We start from the raw sequence: 17,920 nt of genomic DNA on the forward strand, positions 1-17,920 counted from the left end.
AACAGAGAGACATGGCAGATCCGGTTCCGGAAGGGACCCTGTGGCTGCCGGTCTGCATTGGCCCTGCCAGGTGCTGGCAGCATCTGGAGCTGGAGGTGCTCACCTGGAGCCCCCACTGTGGCTGGACCAGGTGACTCCTGAGGGCCTCTCCAGCTCTGACCACCATGTGGGGATTGCCATGGAAACCAGCCGGTTCCGCATGGGACAGGCCCGGAAAGTCTCCAAGTGCCAGCCACGTGGACTTGGATCCTGGCTGCCCCCACCAAAGTGCAGCCGTTTTCTTCTTTCCTAAGGCCATGTTTGGGCCAGGGCTGAACCAAACAGGCCGCCCAGACAGGCGTCCGGTGGCAGGGCCCCTGCTCCACCCCCCTCGGCTGATACTGGATGCAGTCAAGATCTGGGGACCAGCGCCAGCGGGGCCCTCCCCGCCCAGTCCACCGTCCTTTACCCTGAAACTTGATAAATCATATGCTGGAGGGGGAGGGAAGCTTGCAGCTCCATTACGAGGCCCAGCGAGGCCCCAGCGGGGCGTTAATCACGTAGCACTTTATGCTCTGATCGGTAAATAATGGGGGGGCTGCAGGCAGAGGCCTTGGAGTGGAGGCCACTCCCAGGAAAGTGGCCAAATTCCCCCGCCTGTGCCCTTCTCCAGCCTCTGCCCACCATCTGTGTTTGAGGTGACTGAATCCTCTAGAAGTGGCCATCACCTTGAAGGGCCTCAGTTTCACCAGCTCAAAACCCAGGGTTTTTCCAGCTCCAGGCGGCTGATTTCCTGGCAACCTTTGGTGGCTCCCGGCAGAGTGACGGGTGGGGAGGCTGTGGTTGAGGGCGGGGATCTGGAGCTGGCCCGCCTGCACTGGAGGCTTGGATCTGGCTGTTCCAGCTGTGTGCCCTTGGGCAAATCACTCCAACTCTCTGTGCCTCAGTTTCCTTTACTGTAAGGTAGCATCAGCTAAAGGGTGTGATGAGGGTTAAATGACATAATACAGCAAGAGAGCCCAGCACAACACAGACTGCACACAGCTGCGTGCTACTGTCACTCTACTGCACTGTGATAAAGCTGTCCCTCCCCATCCTGGGGCTGGGCCTCTGAGCACATGGGCTTCTGGAGAGAGGGCCCCGTTGTCGCCTCTGTGTCCCCAGCACATGGGATCCAGTGCGGAGATGTTTGCGCAAGGCTCCAAGCGGCCCTCTCTCCTTGGCTGTGTCCACAGCCGTCTCGCAATGACTCTGGGACCAGCCAGTAGGGCTCTGCTGCAGACCGCAGCCTGCAGCCGGGCATGTAGGCTGGACCCCAGGAGACCAGGGACTGGGGAGGAGGGTGTGAGATGGAACCTCCAAGTCCCCCCAACCCCAGCAGGGAACTGCCAGTGTTCCCCAGAGAGGCAACTATTTCTGGGCTCCTGGCCTGGAGTCCCTTCAGGGGAGGAAGCTGGGAGGGAAACTGTCCAGGGCTTGGAGGGACTGGCTTCACGCTCTGCCCCTCCTGCCGGGGGGAGGGAGGCCTTTTCCCTGGGCCAGGGAAGAACCGCTGGCTGCCCATCCCACACTGTGCTCCTCTGGGACTCAGGGGGAGGGGAGCTGGAAACGGGGCCAGGCTGGGCTGGAATGAGAAACAGCTTCAAGAAGGGGGAGCTGGGTGTCTGGGGGCCGCGTCCAGCTAACTAAACAATGGCTGCTTGAGTCAGCGACTGTGGCGGTGGTTCCCAGGCGCCAGGGCAGAGCAGGCCGAGGCCAGAGCTCCCACCGCCGCGTCCTTGGTGGGACGGCATGGTCGATCCAGCCTCGGATGCTTTGACTTCAGGAAGCAGCGGAGTGGCTTGTCCCTGTCCTCAGGAGCTCCCGAGCTCCTGCTCCATGGCCTGCATAACGAATTGGGAACATTTATTGATCACCTACAGTGCTTAGCATTGAAGGCTCCTGTGAGCTCAGTCCTTCCATAAGCCCCAGGTGGTGGGTGCAGTTTTCGTCACATTTTATAGATGAGGAGGCCGAGGTTCAGAGGGGATGCAGCATTCCCACAGAGAAGAGCTGTGAGACCTCCTTTTCAGGAGCCTCAGTTTTCTCATCTGTAAAATGGGTATACAGCAAGTGTGTATGTGTGTGCACGTGCACGCAACACCCCCAGGGTCTGTAAGGTGCCTCCAGTAGCTGTCGTATACACACAGTAGGTCCTTGATCCACCCATGCCTGTGACCTAAGCCTGGGGCTTGTCCTTCCAGGCCGTGCCTGTTTGGGGTGGGTGGGCAGATCATGGCCAGGCTATGTAGTGGCCCTCAGGGCGGCCTGGCTGGCTGGTTCCAGCCCTTCCAGATGGTGCCCAGCTGGCATGGATGACCTCAGAGCCCTGGAGCCGGATGTCCCATCTCCTCCCTAGGGATCAGGGAAGCCAAGGCAGGCCTCCCTGAAGGGTCTGCCAGAGCTGCTGCGTCCTTTGCCATTTGTCTGAAGCCTCTGCCCCTCTCTGTGCCTTGGTTTCCCCAACATGCTTCTCCAGGCTGCTTTCCTCTGTGGCTAAGACCAGGCCCCCTGACTATGGTGCTAGGCCTAGTTGGCCATTTTCTCCCCCGGACCCTCCAGGAAGACTCTTGGTCACCCCTGGAAGGTGCTGGCATTTCCTTTCTCAGCAGCAGGCGGTTTCCTCCCTGGCATGGGGGCCGCTGCCGGAGGCCACCCAGGACTGAGTCTGTCCTGTCCCTCCCAAGGTTGGCACACGGTGGGCCTGTGGCTCTTTCCATGCCTCAGTTTACCCTCAGTGGAGGTGTCAGTCTGCACAGTGTCCTGAGAGGCAGGCACGTGCTGAAGTGGAAGGAGCTGGGGTCTGGGAGTCACAGTGTGGCTTCTTACTCTGGCCTGGCTGCATGCAGCTGGGCTGCTGGACCGAGACTGGACACAGTTCTGGCTTCTGTGGGCCACCACGGAACCCTGCCACATGGGCTGCACTCAGGGAAGCCCAGGAGGACTGGCCCTACCTGCGCTCTCCAAGCTGAGGGAGGATTTGGCGGGGCCGGCGGCTGAGAGGGGCCACAGAGGTCAGGGCCAGACTGAGTGGGGCTTCAAGGGTCCAGGAGCAAAGTTTGGGTTTGTGTTGACAGCACTAGGGAACCACGGGGAGGTGCTGAGCTGCACAGGGCATGTGACCTGCTTTGCGTGGTTTTTTTTTTTTTTTTCTTTTAAAAAATAAACTTTTTACTTTGGAATAATTTTAGATTTTCAGGAAAGTTACAAAGATAGCACAGACAGTTCCCGCACACCCATCCCTAGTTTCTCCCGTTGCTGACATCTTCCCATTACCGTGGTACATTTGTCAAAACTAAGATGCCAACATTTGTTCTTGACTCCCACCTAAACTCCAGACTTCACTCGGCGAACGTCTGCTTTCTTTTCCAGGAGCCCACGTTGCATCGAGTGCTTTGCAGTTTTAAAAGCTCTTTGGCTGCCGTGAAGGATGAATGGGAAGGAGCCCAGAGTTGGGGGGTCCAGGCAGCCCAGCCCCCAACCAGGGTGCAGTGAGCTGTGGCCACCTTGCAATCTTTTAATTTTTTCGAGACAGGGTCTCTGTCGCCCAGACTGGAGTGCAGTGATGAAATTATAGCTCACTGTAGCCTTGACCTCCAGGCTTCAGGCAGTCCTTCCGTCTCTGCCTCCCAAAGCGCTGGGATTACAGGTGTGAGCCATGGTGTGCCTGGCCCACCCTGCAGTCTTAATGTCCCAAAATGATCAGCTCTGCGGCCAATTTCAGCTCTGCGGCAAGGAAACCTGACTTTCCCAGGATCATAAACAATCAAACACTTGAGGCAGGAAAGTGCCCTCACTTCTCAAGCGCAAAGCCTCCACAGCCGGTGCAGTAGCCGGGTAGTCTGTACCTGGGACGGAACCGCTGGATTGTGCAACCTGCCGCGGCGCCCACTGTTAATGCCGCATCCTTTCCAGGGTGCCACCTGCGGTGGGTCTGTGGCAGGATGTGAGGCCTGAGAAGCCGGGCTCTTGAAGCTCTCCTTCCAACTGGCTTCCTGGGGAGAGAAAGTCAACGCAATTACAGCTGCTAGTAAAATCAATATGTCAGAGTTTTAATGGGAGAGTGGGCAGAGCTGAGCTTTGGCCCCACGAGGGAGCCTGCTGGAGGGGGAGGGGGCATCCTGCCCTCAAAACAGGGCCGAGATCAGCAGCGGTTGCTCGTCCCATGTGAGAGAGGAATACAGTGAGGCTCTTATAGGAACCGAGGCTAGCAGCCAGTGTTGCCTGGGCCTGAATATCTGCCTTCCCCCTACCTTTTTTTTTTTTGAGATGGAATCTTGCTCTGTCACCCAGGCTGGAGTGCAGTGCCACGATCTTGGCTCACTGCAGCCTCCGCCTCCCAGATTCAAGCAATTCTCTGCCTCAGCCTCCCAGATAGCTGGGAAGACAGGCACCTGACCCCATGCCGGGCTAATTTTTGTATTTTTAGTAGAGACTGGGTTTCACCATCTTGGCCAGGCTGGTCTTGAACTCCACCCGCCTCGGCCTCCCAAAGTGCTGGGATTATAGGCGTGAGCCACCGCGCCCGGCCACGTGCCTCTCATTGTTACTACACGCTGAGTAGGCATACGGTTGACCTGGCCGTTTCCCTCAGTTCTCCAGCACCCAGCATGGCCGAGTTACTCTCAATCACTCGACTTAAGAGAGAAAGCAGCTGAATACAGTTATTCACACTTCAATCAAAATTAGGTTCCCTTCTTTTGTAAACATTCCCTCCAGAGCACAGCCTCCACCCTGGAGAATCTCGTACATCTGCTACCATGGGAAGTGTGGAAGTGGTGACCAGCACAGCGCCATCATCACAGGAGTCAGGGAGCTGAGCCACATCTTGAAAACTTGCCGTCTGGGCATGCCTGTAGAGGGAACAGCATGGGTCCAGACACGGGGGAGCTGAAGTGCCAAGGGGAATACGAATGGCTCAGAGGAGTGGGTTGAGCATTGGCTGCTGAGGGGCCAATATTTACAATGGTGCAAGCGCCCTGGCCCTCAGGTGTGGGCACTTTTCAGGACCTGCAGAGGCTGATGTGGCGGGCGCAGCAGGTGGGGCAGAGGGAGGAGCGAGACCCGAGGCCCGGGACGGGGAGGCGCCAGGGCACGAGGCCTTGATTGGAGAGCTGGGGCTTGATCCTGAGGACAGCTGGGAGCTGGGTTGTAGGTGGGGAGGATCTGACCAGCTTTGTGTGGGAGAAAGATGGCCCCGGGGCTCGGAAGGCGCTGCTGAGATAGTCAAGCCTGCCCTGCTCTCAGCAGAACTTGAGTTTTGAAAGACTCATGCTCATTAGCCTTGAACGAGGACGGTGCTGGGGTTGGGGGTATTTTGGGCCTGTGAGGCTAACTGTCCCTGGAGACTGAGTTCAGCTGAGGCCAGCCCCGAGTCCCCTGTCCCCCTCCCGCTGCCTGCAGCCCCCTCCCTCGGCAGGGGCGGCACTTCCCGCCAGGCTGGGCTTCCGTTTTTGAGCAGGTTTGCCTTGTGACTTCCCCTGGCAGCTGGGGAATCAGCTTCCCCCTCGGAGCACAGATCATTCTGAGCAGCCGACGCCTTTACTTCTCCTTAAAAAAAAATTTTTTGTTTTTAAATTTTAGGATAAAGAAAAGAAAAGTCTGGGGGAAAAGGCTTTTTAGAAAATTCCTTCGGTGCAGAATTAATGGCTTGTGACAGTCAGGGCTGGCAGGCGAGGAGGGGGTGCGGAGCTAGGCTCCCAGTGAGCTCCCCTCCTCCCTGCCGCCCTGGCCCACAGATCACCCCGAGCTGGGCGCCTGGTCCGCCTTTTCCCAGGACCCCACCCTGGCTGGAAGGTGTCGTCTGGGGCCTCCCAGGTCTCCCCTTCCGGAGCTTATGTTCCCTTGGTTGGGGGGGGAGGTCACAATTTTAATTTTAAAACAACTTATTTTTTTAGTGAGGCAAGTAATTCATATTCAGTGAAAAAAGTTACCTAGTTACCTAGCCCCTGGGAAAAGCATCCCTGGGAGTGGTGAAGAGCCCACCTGACCTCTTCCCTGCAGCTGCAGGGTTGCTGAGGGGTGGGGCCCAGCCTGGTTGGGGCAGCTGGGGAGACGGCTCAGCACCCACCTTCCAGGGCTGTCCCCAACTCGAACACACACAGGATGGAGTCGGGCAGGTCAGTACCGGCGCTGAGAGAGAGGAGAAGCGGAGGGGGCGGCTCTCTGGGGAATGGCTTCCCAGGCAGAGGGAGCGCCCAGGCCAGAGGTCCTGAGGCAGGACCGAGCTTGTGATATTTGAGGCACAGAAATGAGGCCAGTGTGGCTGGGTGAAGGAGCAAGGGCCAGGGGGCTGTGGGATGGAGTGTTAGATCGGGGGACCCATGGGAGGATGTAGGAGTCAAGATTTATTCTGAGTGTCCTGGAAACCATGAGAGGGCTTGAATGGTGCGGGGGTTGGGGGGACCTGCTTGCATTTTTAAAGGGCTCACTTGGCAGCCGTGTTAGCCAATAGGCAATGTCAGTGTGGCGGGCAAGAGTGGTCCTGGCAAATGAAGAGGGCCGGGAGGGCTGTCCAGGTGAGAAGAGGGCTACCTGAAAGCTTTTGAGGTAGGTATGATTTGCCCTGAATTGTATTTCTTTTGTGATCAGCAGTTGAAACGGGTAACTTTTGCTTTATAATAATAACATGAGCGGCAATCGTGTCTGAAATGCAATAGCATCAGCTAACACTTCCTGGGCACGCACTTTGGGCTATGTACTGCACGAACACTTGAAAACAAAGGATTCCCCAGCACTTTGGGAGGCCAAGGCGTGTGGATCATGAGGTCAGGAGTTCAAGACCAGACTGACCAACATGGTGAAATCCCGTCCCTACCAAAAAATACGAAATGTAGCTGGGCATGGTGGCTCGTGCCTGTAATCCCAGCTACTTGGGAAGCTGAGGTAGGAGAACGGCTTGAACTGGGACCTGGGAGTCAGAGGTTGCAGTGAGCCGAGATCACGCCACTGCACTCCAGCCTGGGCTCCAGAGCGAGACTCCATCTCAAACAAAAAATAAAAAATAAAGGATTAATCCCAGCCTCTAAGTGGCAGATGCTGTGTATGTACCCATTTTATAGTTGAGTAGACTGAGGCTCAGAGGTGAAGTGCCTTGCCCAGGTCACCACCCGCTGTCCTTTGGAAGACCATTCCTTCCTGTATGTTGGTCCAGGCTATCCCCAGCCCATCCCACCTCTGGGCTCGGGGCTTGGCTCCCAGGGACGTGCTGGAAACAGCCCCAGCCTGGAAGCCCATCCGGCCGAAACTGTGTTTATTTGCCCAAGGATAGAAGGACCCACTATTTGTTGCTTGCTTTTGAAAACTAGCTGAGCCTTTGTGCGAAAACCAGGCAGGCACATCATCAGTGGTTTAAGCTTGCAAAAAGCATGGACAAGGAATTTAAAAAGAAAAATCTCTCTCAAGCTTTGCCCTAAAGATGGTTCCGATGCTGCATTCCGGTGACCTCCTTGAGTCCTACTCAGAGTCTCTGATTTCCAAATGCAGCTGAGGCGTGGGCTCAAGTCTGCTGCCTGGGTCAGTCCTGGGGGGCATGACATTGCAGTTAGCCATCTTCCTGTCTGAGCCTCAGTTTCCCCATCTGTGAGATAGGGCCCCCAGGACTGCCAGGGTTCTGGGAGTCAGTGTACTGGCCTGGTACAATGTCAATTTCCAGTAAATGTGGCCTGTTATTATGTTTACTGTCGTGAGTATTACTTTACTATTTATGCACCAGTTTGGGCTCATGACATCCTGCGACTTTTCTTGTAATTGGCATGGGCTTATGGTGTCACTGCCGGTGGGGAGGGCTCCTCTAATGGATGACAAGCCATGATGGACGCACTCAGACCCATCTGACATGTCTGTGTCCCCTTTTCACTCCTCTGCACCACCCTTGTGCCTGCGTCTTTTTGGATTTGCACAGTTACTGTCTCAGGGTCACTTCCTAGAGGCCTGTTTTCTGTTTTTGTACAAATTGTACCAGGAACCTTTGAGCATACCAAGACCCAGCAGAAGGGAGGGAAGGTAGGAGCAAGTTCAGGGGAGGGCCCGGATGTGGGGTCACCTCTCACAGCTGCCCTGTGAGCTGCAGCCGATTTGCTGCTGGAGGGCATGGGTGACACTGGGCCCACGTGGACTAGGACTGTGTATTCTGACACACCCATTTGCCCCCCTGTCATGTGGGCTGATGAGGGAACAGGTGCTTGGGGAGGTAACGAAGGGCTGCAGTTTAGGGAGGCCTCCGGAGTCGTGCAAGCTGCTGGGGCTTTGGGGTAGTGGTCCTGGGGTCGGAGCAGACACCTGACAGGAGGAAAGCCTGTGGTTTCTATGGAGACACAGCCAACCGGGGCTGTAGGAAAACAGCCGAGGCAAGAGGGACGCCTCTTGGGTGTCAGTGGGTAAGCTGAGGCTGACGTGGCCGCCAGTGATCTGGTGTGGACTCCTCTGCCCAGCCAGGGCATGGGGGTGTAGCTCTCACCCTGGCTGGCCTCCCGAGACTCTTTAAAATCAAACCTGACCTGTTTGCTCGCCTGCTGGTTCCCGCGTACCTTGAGCGTCATCTCCCTGGGGCAGCTCTTTATCGAACGGGAGGCCAGGGCTGGGCCTGGGCTTGGATATGGGCTCTCATTTGTGTCTGGGCCTCAGCCCAGTGCCAGGGATATAAAGTAGGAACAAGACTCGAAAGCCCTCATGCCGGGGCCTGAGACCCCAGCCTGCTGTGTGGGCGGGGGGCTGGAGAGGTTCTGGAGGCCAGGTCTGATGTAGCGTTCCTCTTCCAGCTCCATCCGGAGCACCTGGACTGTGGAGCCCCGCACCTGCAGCACCCACTGTCCGTCCGGCAGCCCCTGGAGGCTACGCCCGTGTTCCGCGCCCTGGGCCTCACCTCCGTGGCCGTGGCCAGCATCGGCAACTACACAGCGGTCTTCCTGGGCACGGTCAATGGGCGGCTCCTCAAGGTAGGCACGGGGTGGGGGTGGGGGTGGGAGGCTCCCCTGGGTGTGGGCTGAGGGAGGTCAGCCTGACTCTGTTTTCTCCCATTCACCTAGCACTTTACAGTTTATAAAGTATTTTGCAAGTTTGTTTTTGCCACTACCGCTCATAATATAGGTGGCTTCTGTACAGAGGAGGGAACCAGGGTTCTCTCGGAGGCTGTAGGCCCGGGCTTTGAAGGCGGATGAGTCTGAGTTCAAATAGCTCTGCCATTTGCTGGCCCTTTGACCTTGGGCAACACATATTCTTTCTCCAGGCCTCAGTTTCCCTGTCTGTTAAGGGCTGTAAGCTGTTGTAGGGCTTTGGCAGGGTAAGGCCCCAGCCCGGTGAGCAGGGACATGCATTCATTTCTCCTCCCCAGCCCTGCCGGCCACCCCGTCCCAGGGTGATTGGCTGCAGTTAACTGTACCCCAGCCCGTGGCCCTGAGACTCCTGGAACTGGGAGGAGACGCCCAGAATCCATTTTCCCTGCTCCGGGGCAGGATGGACATGGTGGGTCCTGGGCCAGACCCCCAGGTGCAGCCCTGGACCTGCCCCCAGCCCAGCCACCTCTCCTGCTCCCTGTCAGGAGACTCAGCTAAGCACCACCAGGGCTGGCCTAACTACTCGGATCTGATCATCCAAGTCCCCCCACCCGCTGCCTGGGCAGACGTTGTAGGCTGCGTGGACGTGGGGAGTGGAGTCCCGGGACCCCACCGCCACAGTGGGGAAGAGCAAGGAGGTAGGGCTTGGGTGCGTCCTCAGCCTTTGGGCCCCCCATCGAGGGTCCCCTGACAGTTGAGGCAGTGGCTAATGGGGCTCGTGGTTTGGGGTCAGATACTAGCATTTGGAGTCTGGCTCCACCGCTTCCAGCTTTGTGGCTGGTGGGGAGCAGTCGCTTCTCCCCTCCAAGCCTTGGTGCCCTGGCTTGGGAATATGAGCCAGGCCCCTCCTCCACCCCCCGACACCAATGAGACTGCTTTACCCAGAGCCTAAAGGGCATCATCTAACTTAATTCTCATACCCCCGCTAGGGAGGCAGAAGCATGATTCCCATTCCACAGATGAGGATGTTGAGGCTCTGAGAGGGGAAATGACTGCCCCAGAGTCACACAGCAGGAGCTGGCCAACAGCCTGCATGGTGCCATGGCCTGGAGCCCCTCACCTACCACCCTGTGTGGCCTCTGTCTCCGGCCAACCCTGCCTTGCTCAGGCCTTAAATCACCACAACCAGCACAGGCCCTGGGGTACAGTAGGTGCTCAATAAACAACTGAAGGAGGGAAATGAACTGAGTGTTCACTGGATGCCTGGAGGTAGGGAGCCCCTGCAAGGCTCCACCTAGAGCCCGCCTGGGACAGAGGTGTCTCAGGCTGGGACAAAGCCTGCGGAAGCCTGGGTAGAAGATAATTTTGACTTGGTGTGTAGAGGCTTCTGGGCCTCATGTGTGCATTGCTAGAAGGGGAAGGGAAGAAATATTCCAGAGGAGAGCACAGCACAGGCAAAGGCCTGGAGGCTGGAACGTGTGAGCAGGGTTGGGGTGTGAAGGTGAGCCTGGGGTTGTCTGGGTTAGATCACCAGGCCTCAAGTGCCAGAACAGGTTCATTCCATACGCAGAAGGGAGTCATGCAGGGCTTGGGAGCCCCAGGAGGAAGGCTCGGGAAGGAACTGGCCTGGGAGGCATCCAGATCACTGGCCCCACCTCTAGATGCCCAGCCCAGGGTTGGCAGGGCCCAGACAAGGCAGCACGCTGGGAATGGGGGGGGGGGGCAGGTGAGAAAGAGCAGAGTTTGGTGGGGCTCTGACGGGCATTGTGTTCCTCAGGAGGACACGCAGAGGGTCCCCCAGAGCTAGAGAGCTGCTAGACCCCAGGTAGTCCTGGTCTTCTTCCTCCCTGCACCTTGGTTCCACACCTCCAGCCTTAAGCCTTGGGCTGTGGGGTCGGGTGGGCCTGGTTTGTGTTGTAGCCTTGAGATCTCTTCACTTTATGCCTCTTGCCAATTCCCTCGGCCGCTCCCAGACTCAGATTCCTCGTCTGTGAAATGGGCGTGGGGAGAGGAATGAGACGTCTGCCTAGCAGCTTCCCTGGGCCTGACCCCGCCAGCCTAGCCTGTCTTATTTAATGCTCATGGCTCACCTGCCCCATTAGCTCAGCAAACAGGCTCAGAGAGGGGAGGCAACTTGTAAGGCTTACACATTGTAGAGCTCATCAGTGTCAAAGCCAGAATCCAAACCCAAGCCCCTGCCCTTAGCCGTGGTGCCTGACAGCTTCCCAGAGCATGTCTTGTATACTGCTAAGCCCGCACGCTTTCACAGGGCGGGATGCGCTGGAGAAGAGCCCGGACGGAGCTCGTGGGGGGGCACAGCAGAGACAGAAGCATTGAGGCTGGGCCCAGCACCCTCCCCTGCATGCCTGTGATTTCCACCCCTCCTGAAGGGTCCAAGACAGGATGGGGAGGCGGAGCCCCCAGACCTGGCTCAGGTTGTCCCCTGGGTTTGGCCTCCCCCTTCTGTGGGCTCCAGCACCCTGATGCCTGCCACCCCCGCAGATCAGCCTGAACGAGAACATGCAGGTGGTGAGCAGGCGGGTGGTGACTGTGGCCTATGGGGAGCCCGTGCACCGTGTCATGCAGTTTGACCCAGCAGACTCCGGTTACCTTTATCTGATGACATCCCACCAGGTGAGGCCAGAGCCCCAGCCCAACCCCATCCCAGCGCCAGTGAGCCCTCTTACTTGCCTGGCCTTTGCACATGCTGTTCCTCTGCCAAGAGCGCCCTCCTCCCTCCATCACCCTTATCTGCTGCCTCCACCTTGCCCTCCGTCTCCCAGCACGGATCCCGCCTCTGTAGGGAAATCTTGTCTCCCGTGTTCCCCCATTAAAGTATTGAGCCTCAGTTTCCCTAGCCTCTCATGGCCCTTGCCATGCTGACCATACCACCTCCCCAAGAGAGAGGCTGGCAGTCCCACTGAGCTGGGTCCCCACCTCTGCCCCCAGATAGCCAAGGTGAAGGTCGCTGCCTGCGATGTGCACTCCACCTGCGGGGACTGCGTGGGTGCGGCAGATGCCTACTGTGGCTGGTGCGCCCTGGAGTCACGGTGAGGCTGGAGACCAGCAGCGGCTGGGCCAGGAGGGCTGTGGGGGTGGGAGGAGCCAACCTGGGTCCTGACCCTGTGGTACCACCCCAGGTGCACCTTGCAGCAGGACTGCACCAACTCCAGCCAGCAGCATTTCTGGACCAGTGCCAGCGAGGGCCCTGGCCGCTGTCCGGCCATGACTGTCCTGCCCGCTGAGATCGACATGCACCAGGAGTACCCAGTGAGTCCCTGGGGAGGCAAGAGCCAGCTCAGGACACAGAGGGGAGCCTCTCTTCACCCAACACCCAGATCCCGAGAGGTGGAGACTCCCACCCATGGTGCCCCAAGGACCTGAAGACAAATAGAACAGTGACAGTGACTGGGCTTTCCTGAGCACCTAGTAGGTGACAGGCATGTGCTCCGTGTGTGATGACCTGCTCTGTTAGGGCTCACACACGCTGTGAAGCAGATGCTTTTAACATCCCCATTTTATAGGTGGGGAAACTGAGGCACCGAGGGTAAAACGACTTGCTGCAGGTCACGCAGGGAGTGGTAGCACTGGAATCTAAACTCAGGCAGCTTCCAGAGACCCAGGAGGGAGGGGACAAGTTGGAGGATGGGAGGACAGTGAGTCCCACCCACCTTTTCCAGCACAGGGAGGGGAGGAGGGACCACCAGGTGCCAGACTGCAAGTTCTCATGTCAGAAACATAAACCTGTAACGCAGGGGACTGGGGCTCCCCCTGTCTTGTGCAGCCTTGGTGGTGGGGATTCTGGGCCCTGGCAAGGGGTGGGAGCTGAGGGTCAGACAGGCCTGGGCCCTGTGCAGCCAGCTCTCAGTGACTTCTCTGAGGATGGGGGTCCTCCTCTCACCCTGGGGGGCTCTGACAGCCCAGCGCCAGCCTGTAGCTGCTTAGCATCTGAGGTTCCTCTGCCCCACCCCGGTGTTAATCACACATCACAGAGTTCTTCCCTCGTTCATTCAGTCATTCATTCCTTGGACAAATATTGAGCACCTACTATGTGCCAAGCACAGCTCTAGACCCTGGGGACACATCAGTGATCAGGACAGACCCCTAGCCCCAGGCTTGTTGGGGAGGAGAATAGGCAAGATAAAACCTGAAGGTGATGCTAAGTACTGTGGAGAAAACAAAAGCGGAACGGGGGTGGGGAGCAGGTGGTGGGTGCAGACATCTCAGGCCAGGTCCCCTCGGGCAGAGGGAACTGCCAGTGCAAAGGGCCTGAAGCCGGAACAAGATCACCTGTTTTGGAGAGTATTAGGGGATGGGGTCAGAGGTCACAGGGGCCAGATCATGCAGAGCTGCCTTGACCACTGTAAGAAGTTTCATTTTGCCGGGCGCGGTGGCTCAAGCCTGTAATCCCAGCACTTTGGGAGGCCGAGGCAGGTGGATCACGAGGTCGAGAGATCGAGACCATCCTGGTCAACGTGGTGAAACCCCGTCTCTACCAAAAATACAAAAAATTAGCTGGGCATGGTGGCGCATGCCTGTAATCCCAGCTACTCAGGAGGCTGAGGCAGGAGAATTGCCTGAACCCAGGAGGCGGAGGTTGCGGTGAGCCGAGATCGCGCCATTGCACTCCAGCCTGGGTAACAAGAGCGAAACTCCATCTCAAAAAAAAAAAAAAAAGTTTCATTTTGCAGCTGGGGAAACTGAGGTTCAGAGGGTCACATGTAGGGCATAGCCTTCTAGCCCTGGGTCCTGGCATCACCACCCCTTCCCCTAGGGGACATTCAGGCAGGTCCAGATGTCATCGCTGAGTCGGTGCACAGCGCTGTGACCGACTGTGAGGGGGGTCGCCCAGGCCCCCAGAGCTGAGGGCCTCTTGCCCCCAGGGCATGATCCTGCAGGTCTCTGGCAGCCTGCCCAGCCTCAGCACCATGGAGATGGCCTGTGACTACGGGAACGATGTCCGCACCGTGGCTCGGGTCCCGGGCCCTGCCTTTGGTCACCAGATCGCCTACTGCAACCTCCTGCCGAGGGACCGGTTCCCGCCCTTCCCCCCCAACCAGGGTAAGCACACTGGGCTGTTGGCACAGCCCCGGAGGGGCAGAATGGTGGACTTTCAGGCATGGGGATGGCAGGGAGCCCGAGGCTACAGTCTCTGATGTTGGTGGCAATCCCCTGCCCCCATGCCCCTCTCCCTGGCTTCCCCATCCATTCCAGACCACATGACCGTCGAGATGTCTGTGAGGGTCAATGGGCGGAACATCGTCAGGGCCAATTTCACCATCTACGACTGCAGCCGAATTGCACAAGTGTACCCCCACACAGCGTGAGTGGCGTGGGGGGCTTGCCTCCAAGTGGTGGAGAGAGGAACTCGTCCCCAGGAAGGGTCTTTGCTGTCAGGGGGCCCTGGGAAGAAAAATCGTAGCATCGTAGAGGTAGACAGGCCTCTGAGTTGTTCATTCACCAGCACATTGATTCATTCCACAGTAAGTGCATACTGCCTGATGCCCAGCCTCTGCAGACAGCCAGGCTGGACGGGGCAAAGTACTTTGATTATACTCAGTTTAGTCTCTTTTAACTCCTCTTTGTATACCTCTTATAGCAGGCAGCTCACTACCTTAAAGACCCAATACTTCCCAGGCAGCTCCAACATGAGAAAGACCTTTCCCTGTGCTGGGATCTGCCTTATGGGTTCCAGTTCCTGGAACAGGGATGAAGTGAGGGGTGGGGAACCAGGAGTTGAGGGCCCCCCCTGTCTTCCAGCTGCACCAGTTGCCTGTCGGCACAGTGGCCCTGTTTCTGGTGCACCCAGCAGCACTCCTGTGTCTCCAACCAGTCCCGGTGCGAGGCCTCACCAAACCCCACGGTAAGCCAGGCTTGGGGGTCCCCCTGCCTCTACTGTTTTATTACTTTTCTTAAAAAAAAAAAATTCACACATTGAGAGTGTGTCCATTCCCTTGCATATTCCTCCTTAGCTTTGGCTTTAACAGCTATGAGAGGCTCATCACATACCGTGGCGCGCGGAACCCACCCCCTGTTGCTGGGCATACCGAGTCCTTCCTCTTTCTTGCATTTTGGTATAGCCAGGGCACTATGCATATCCCTGATGATTCCCTGAAGACTGCTTCTTAGAATGACATATTGGGGTGATAGTGTGGCCATAGTTTTACACCTTGAGCTCAACTGCCTTCCAGAAGCCTGAGCCAGTTTACACCCCCACCTACAGTAGGAATACCATTTCAACAACCCTAGGTGTTTAGGGCAATTCATTTGTCCTCAAGGCCTACAGAGGTGATTTGCTTCAGGTCACCCAGCCAGGCAGTACCAGATTGGGCCTTAAACCAAATACCTCTGTCCCTGGAGCCCATATTCTCCCCTCTTCTGAAAACCAGGAACTGGGTGGAAAGGGCCCTGCCTGGGTTTCCGCACCAGCAGTGGCATCCCAAGGGCGGGTGGTGCTGCAGCTGTCCCTGGACAAGGAGGACAGGCTGGCCTCAGAAACCGCACGCTCCCGGGTCCTCTTGCTCATGTCAGTCCCTAGGGGCCTGCAGTCTGACTTCATGATTGTTGGGGGCCAGGCCTGCCCCGGTGCTGCATGATGGCTGGGTTTAATCGACTAAATGGTAATTAAATGGTGAGAAGGGGCAAGAGGAGGAAATGTAAAAATGGATCCGTCTAGGCTTATTCGTGTAAAAATACAGTAAAAATGGACATGCCACGTACCTTGCCCCTGGTTGGTTTCTGGGACGTGTTCACTTTCCAGGTGGCCTCTCACCTTTGCCCAGGAACCCTCTAAGGCCACTGCAGCCCATGCCAGGGATGGCAAAGTGGGATGCCTGGGACATTGGCTGCGCTGATAAGACCTAGCCGGGTGGGATGTGCCAGGGTCCTAAGATCACAGCTCGTCACCTCTCAGACTGGCCCATATCAGGGCTGAGGTGGGCTGGGGTGGTGTACCAGGGCCCTGGCAGCTTATCTCTCCAGGAAAAGGCTGCTCCTGCCCATTTGCCAGGTGGCACAACCGAGGTAGCCAACATGGCACCTGGTGCCCTGGCTCTCTACAGAAGGAGGTCACTGGGGCCCCACCCTGGACACACATCCTGGGGAAGCAGCCCCAGCCTCTTGGCACTGGGCTCAGAGAATCTTCTCAGGTGCTAAGGAAGGGGCTGGGAGTACCTCCTGCCTGACCCCCATAACTGCTTTGAAGAAGAGCCCGGCAGGGGCCGTGCTTAAAGAGGGGCATGGTAGGGGGGCTGCCAGCACTGGAGGGGAGCCCAGTGGAGTCTGTGCAGCTAAACCACAGGGGAGCCCTGGGCTGCTCCTGGACCTCCAGATTCCACAGTTAGGGCCCCACTAGGACTTCTGCTCTTGTTTGGGGCCCCCATCTCAACCACGTCTTCCTTCCAGCCCCCAGCCCAGGGCTGTGTACACAACAGGGGCTTGGTGATAGCAGTGTGAAGCAGGCAGCAGCCTGCTCCTTGCTCTAACCCAGGGGATGCAAGGAGGACCTAGCCTCATCACAGCCCGTTCAGCATTTATTGAATGCCTGCTGTATGCCTTAGTCAGTACTGGGCCCTGGGAAAGAACCGAGCTGGACTGGTCCTGCCCTTCCCATCATGAGCCAAGAGCCTCAGGTGTGACTGTGGCTGTATGATCTTGGGGAAGCTACTGAATCTCTCTGTGCCTCTGTTTCCCCATCTATAAAACGGGACCTGCCTCAAGGGCTTTGGTAGGGATCTGGAATTATGCCTGTTAGGCACCAACTCTATACTTGGCACATAGTAGGTACTCACTACAAAGCCACCATACACCTTGGGAACTGAGGGCCACTGTGTGGGTGGGCCAGAGATGATTTCTCTTGAGAGGGGACCTTTTGCCAGTTCTTAAGAGATGCATAGGAGCTCACCAGCTGGGAGGGGGTTCCATGGCAGTGCCCCTTGAGATGGCTGTCCCCCGGGTCTGCAGTTCTTCAGGCCAGGAGCTGGGCTGGGGACATGGAGAAGGGCTGTCTGGGAATTACGGCAATCTAGCAGAAGAGGCAGCTCTGTCCCAGGCTTGCAGGAGGCTCTGAACTGATGCTTAATTTGGCATTTAATGAAGTGCCAGGTAGTCATAGTGGTGCCGTGGTCTCTGGGCAGACGGTGGGCAGCAAGATCTGCACACCACTTGGCCCCTCGGGAGCTGGAAGAAGTGTCCCTGGGAAGGGAGGTGCTAGGGCCTGAGCCTCCTGTCATGTTCCCATTGTCCCTCACGGTCCCCACAGGAAAGACGTGGGAGGTGGAGGATGCTGGAAGGAGGGCTCCAGCTTTGGGGGAGGCAGGGAGGAAGCTGGATGTGTACCCTGTTTGCAGGTGCTGGAGGGATGAGGTAGTTTCCCTGGGGGTGGCATTCCCAAGGACCACTCATAGGGGTAGGTGGTCACGAGGGGCCAGTGGAGAGAGTGGAGCAGTAGGAACATGGGGGCAATTGTGGGGGCCCCTGGGAGTGCAGAGAGGTAGGGAGGGACCAGGCCAGGGGGGTTCAGGGTCCCTGGATTGCTGAGTGCCCTGATGATATGGGACAGCAATTCTCCCCTGGAAGCATAGGAGCGGCCCTGTGAGAGCTGTGAGGAGGACTCCAGCCTCGGTTCTGTAGAATAGGGGTGAATATCCACCTGGCCAAGGGTTACAAGTGGCCAAGGGAAGTGGGGTGGCCCTCAGGCATGGTCCCACATGATTCACTGTGGGGTCCCTCTTGTGAGAACGCCTCCTGCCCTGACTCTCACGCCTCAGGCTTCTCATTGGCACCTACCCACCGATGGGCTGGGGCCAGGAGGACAGGCTGGGTCCCTGCCAGCTGCAAAGCAGACCTGGCAGTGGCTTGGAGGCCCTAGTGGAAACATGTGGGTTCCGTGCCCTGGGATTCCATAGGGT

At 57.5% G+C, this 17,920-nt stretch overlaps 1 protein-coding gene across 1 annotated transcript in view; it reads left to right on the forward strand.

Moving 5' to 3' along the window:
- PLXND1 (plexin D1) overlaps positions 1–17,920 on the forward strand; it is a 51,764-nt gene that overhangs the window by 8,392 nt on the left and 25,452 nt on the right. The window contains exons 2-8 of the mRNA XM_010336915.3: positions 8,778–8,954; positions 11,514–11,645; positions 11,961–12,061; positions 12,152–12,281; positions 13,895–14,072; positions 14,226–14,334; positions 14,772–14,874. Of these exons, the coding sequence (XP_010335217.2) occupies positions 8,778–8,954; positions 11,514–11,645; positions 11,961–12,061; positions 12,152–12,281; positions 13,895–14,072; positions 14,226–14,334; positions 14,772–14,874 (930 nt within the window). The remainder of the gene's footprint in view (positions 1–8,777; positions 8,955–11,513; positions 11,646–11,960; positions 12,062–12,151; positions 12,282–13,894; positions 14,073–14,225; positions 14,335–14,771; positions 14,875–17,920) is intronic.

This window comes from Saimiri boliviensis, chromosome 8 (genome assembly GCF_048565385.1).
Source record: "Saimiri boliviensis isolate mSaiBol1 chromosome 8, mSaiBol1.pri, whole genome shotgun sequence".
Taxonomy (NCBI): Eukaryota; Metazoa; Chordata; class Mammalia; order Primates; family Cebidae; genus Saimiri; species Saimiri boliviensis.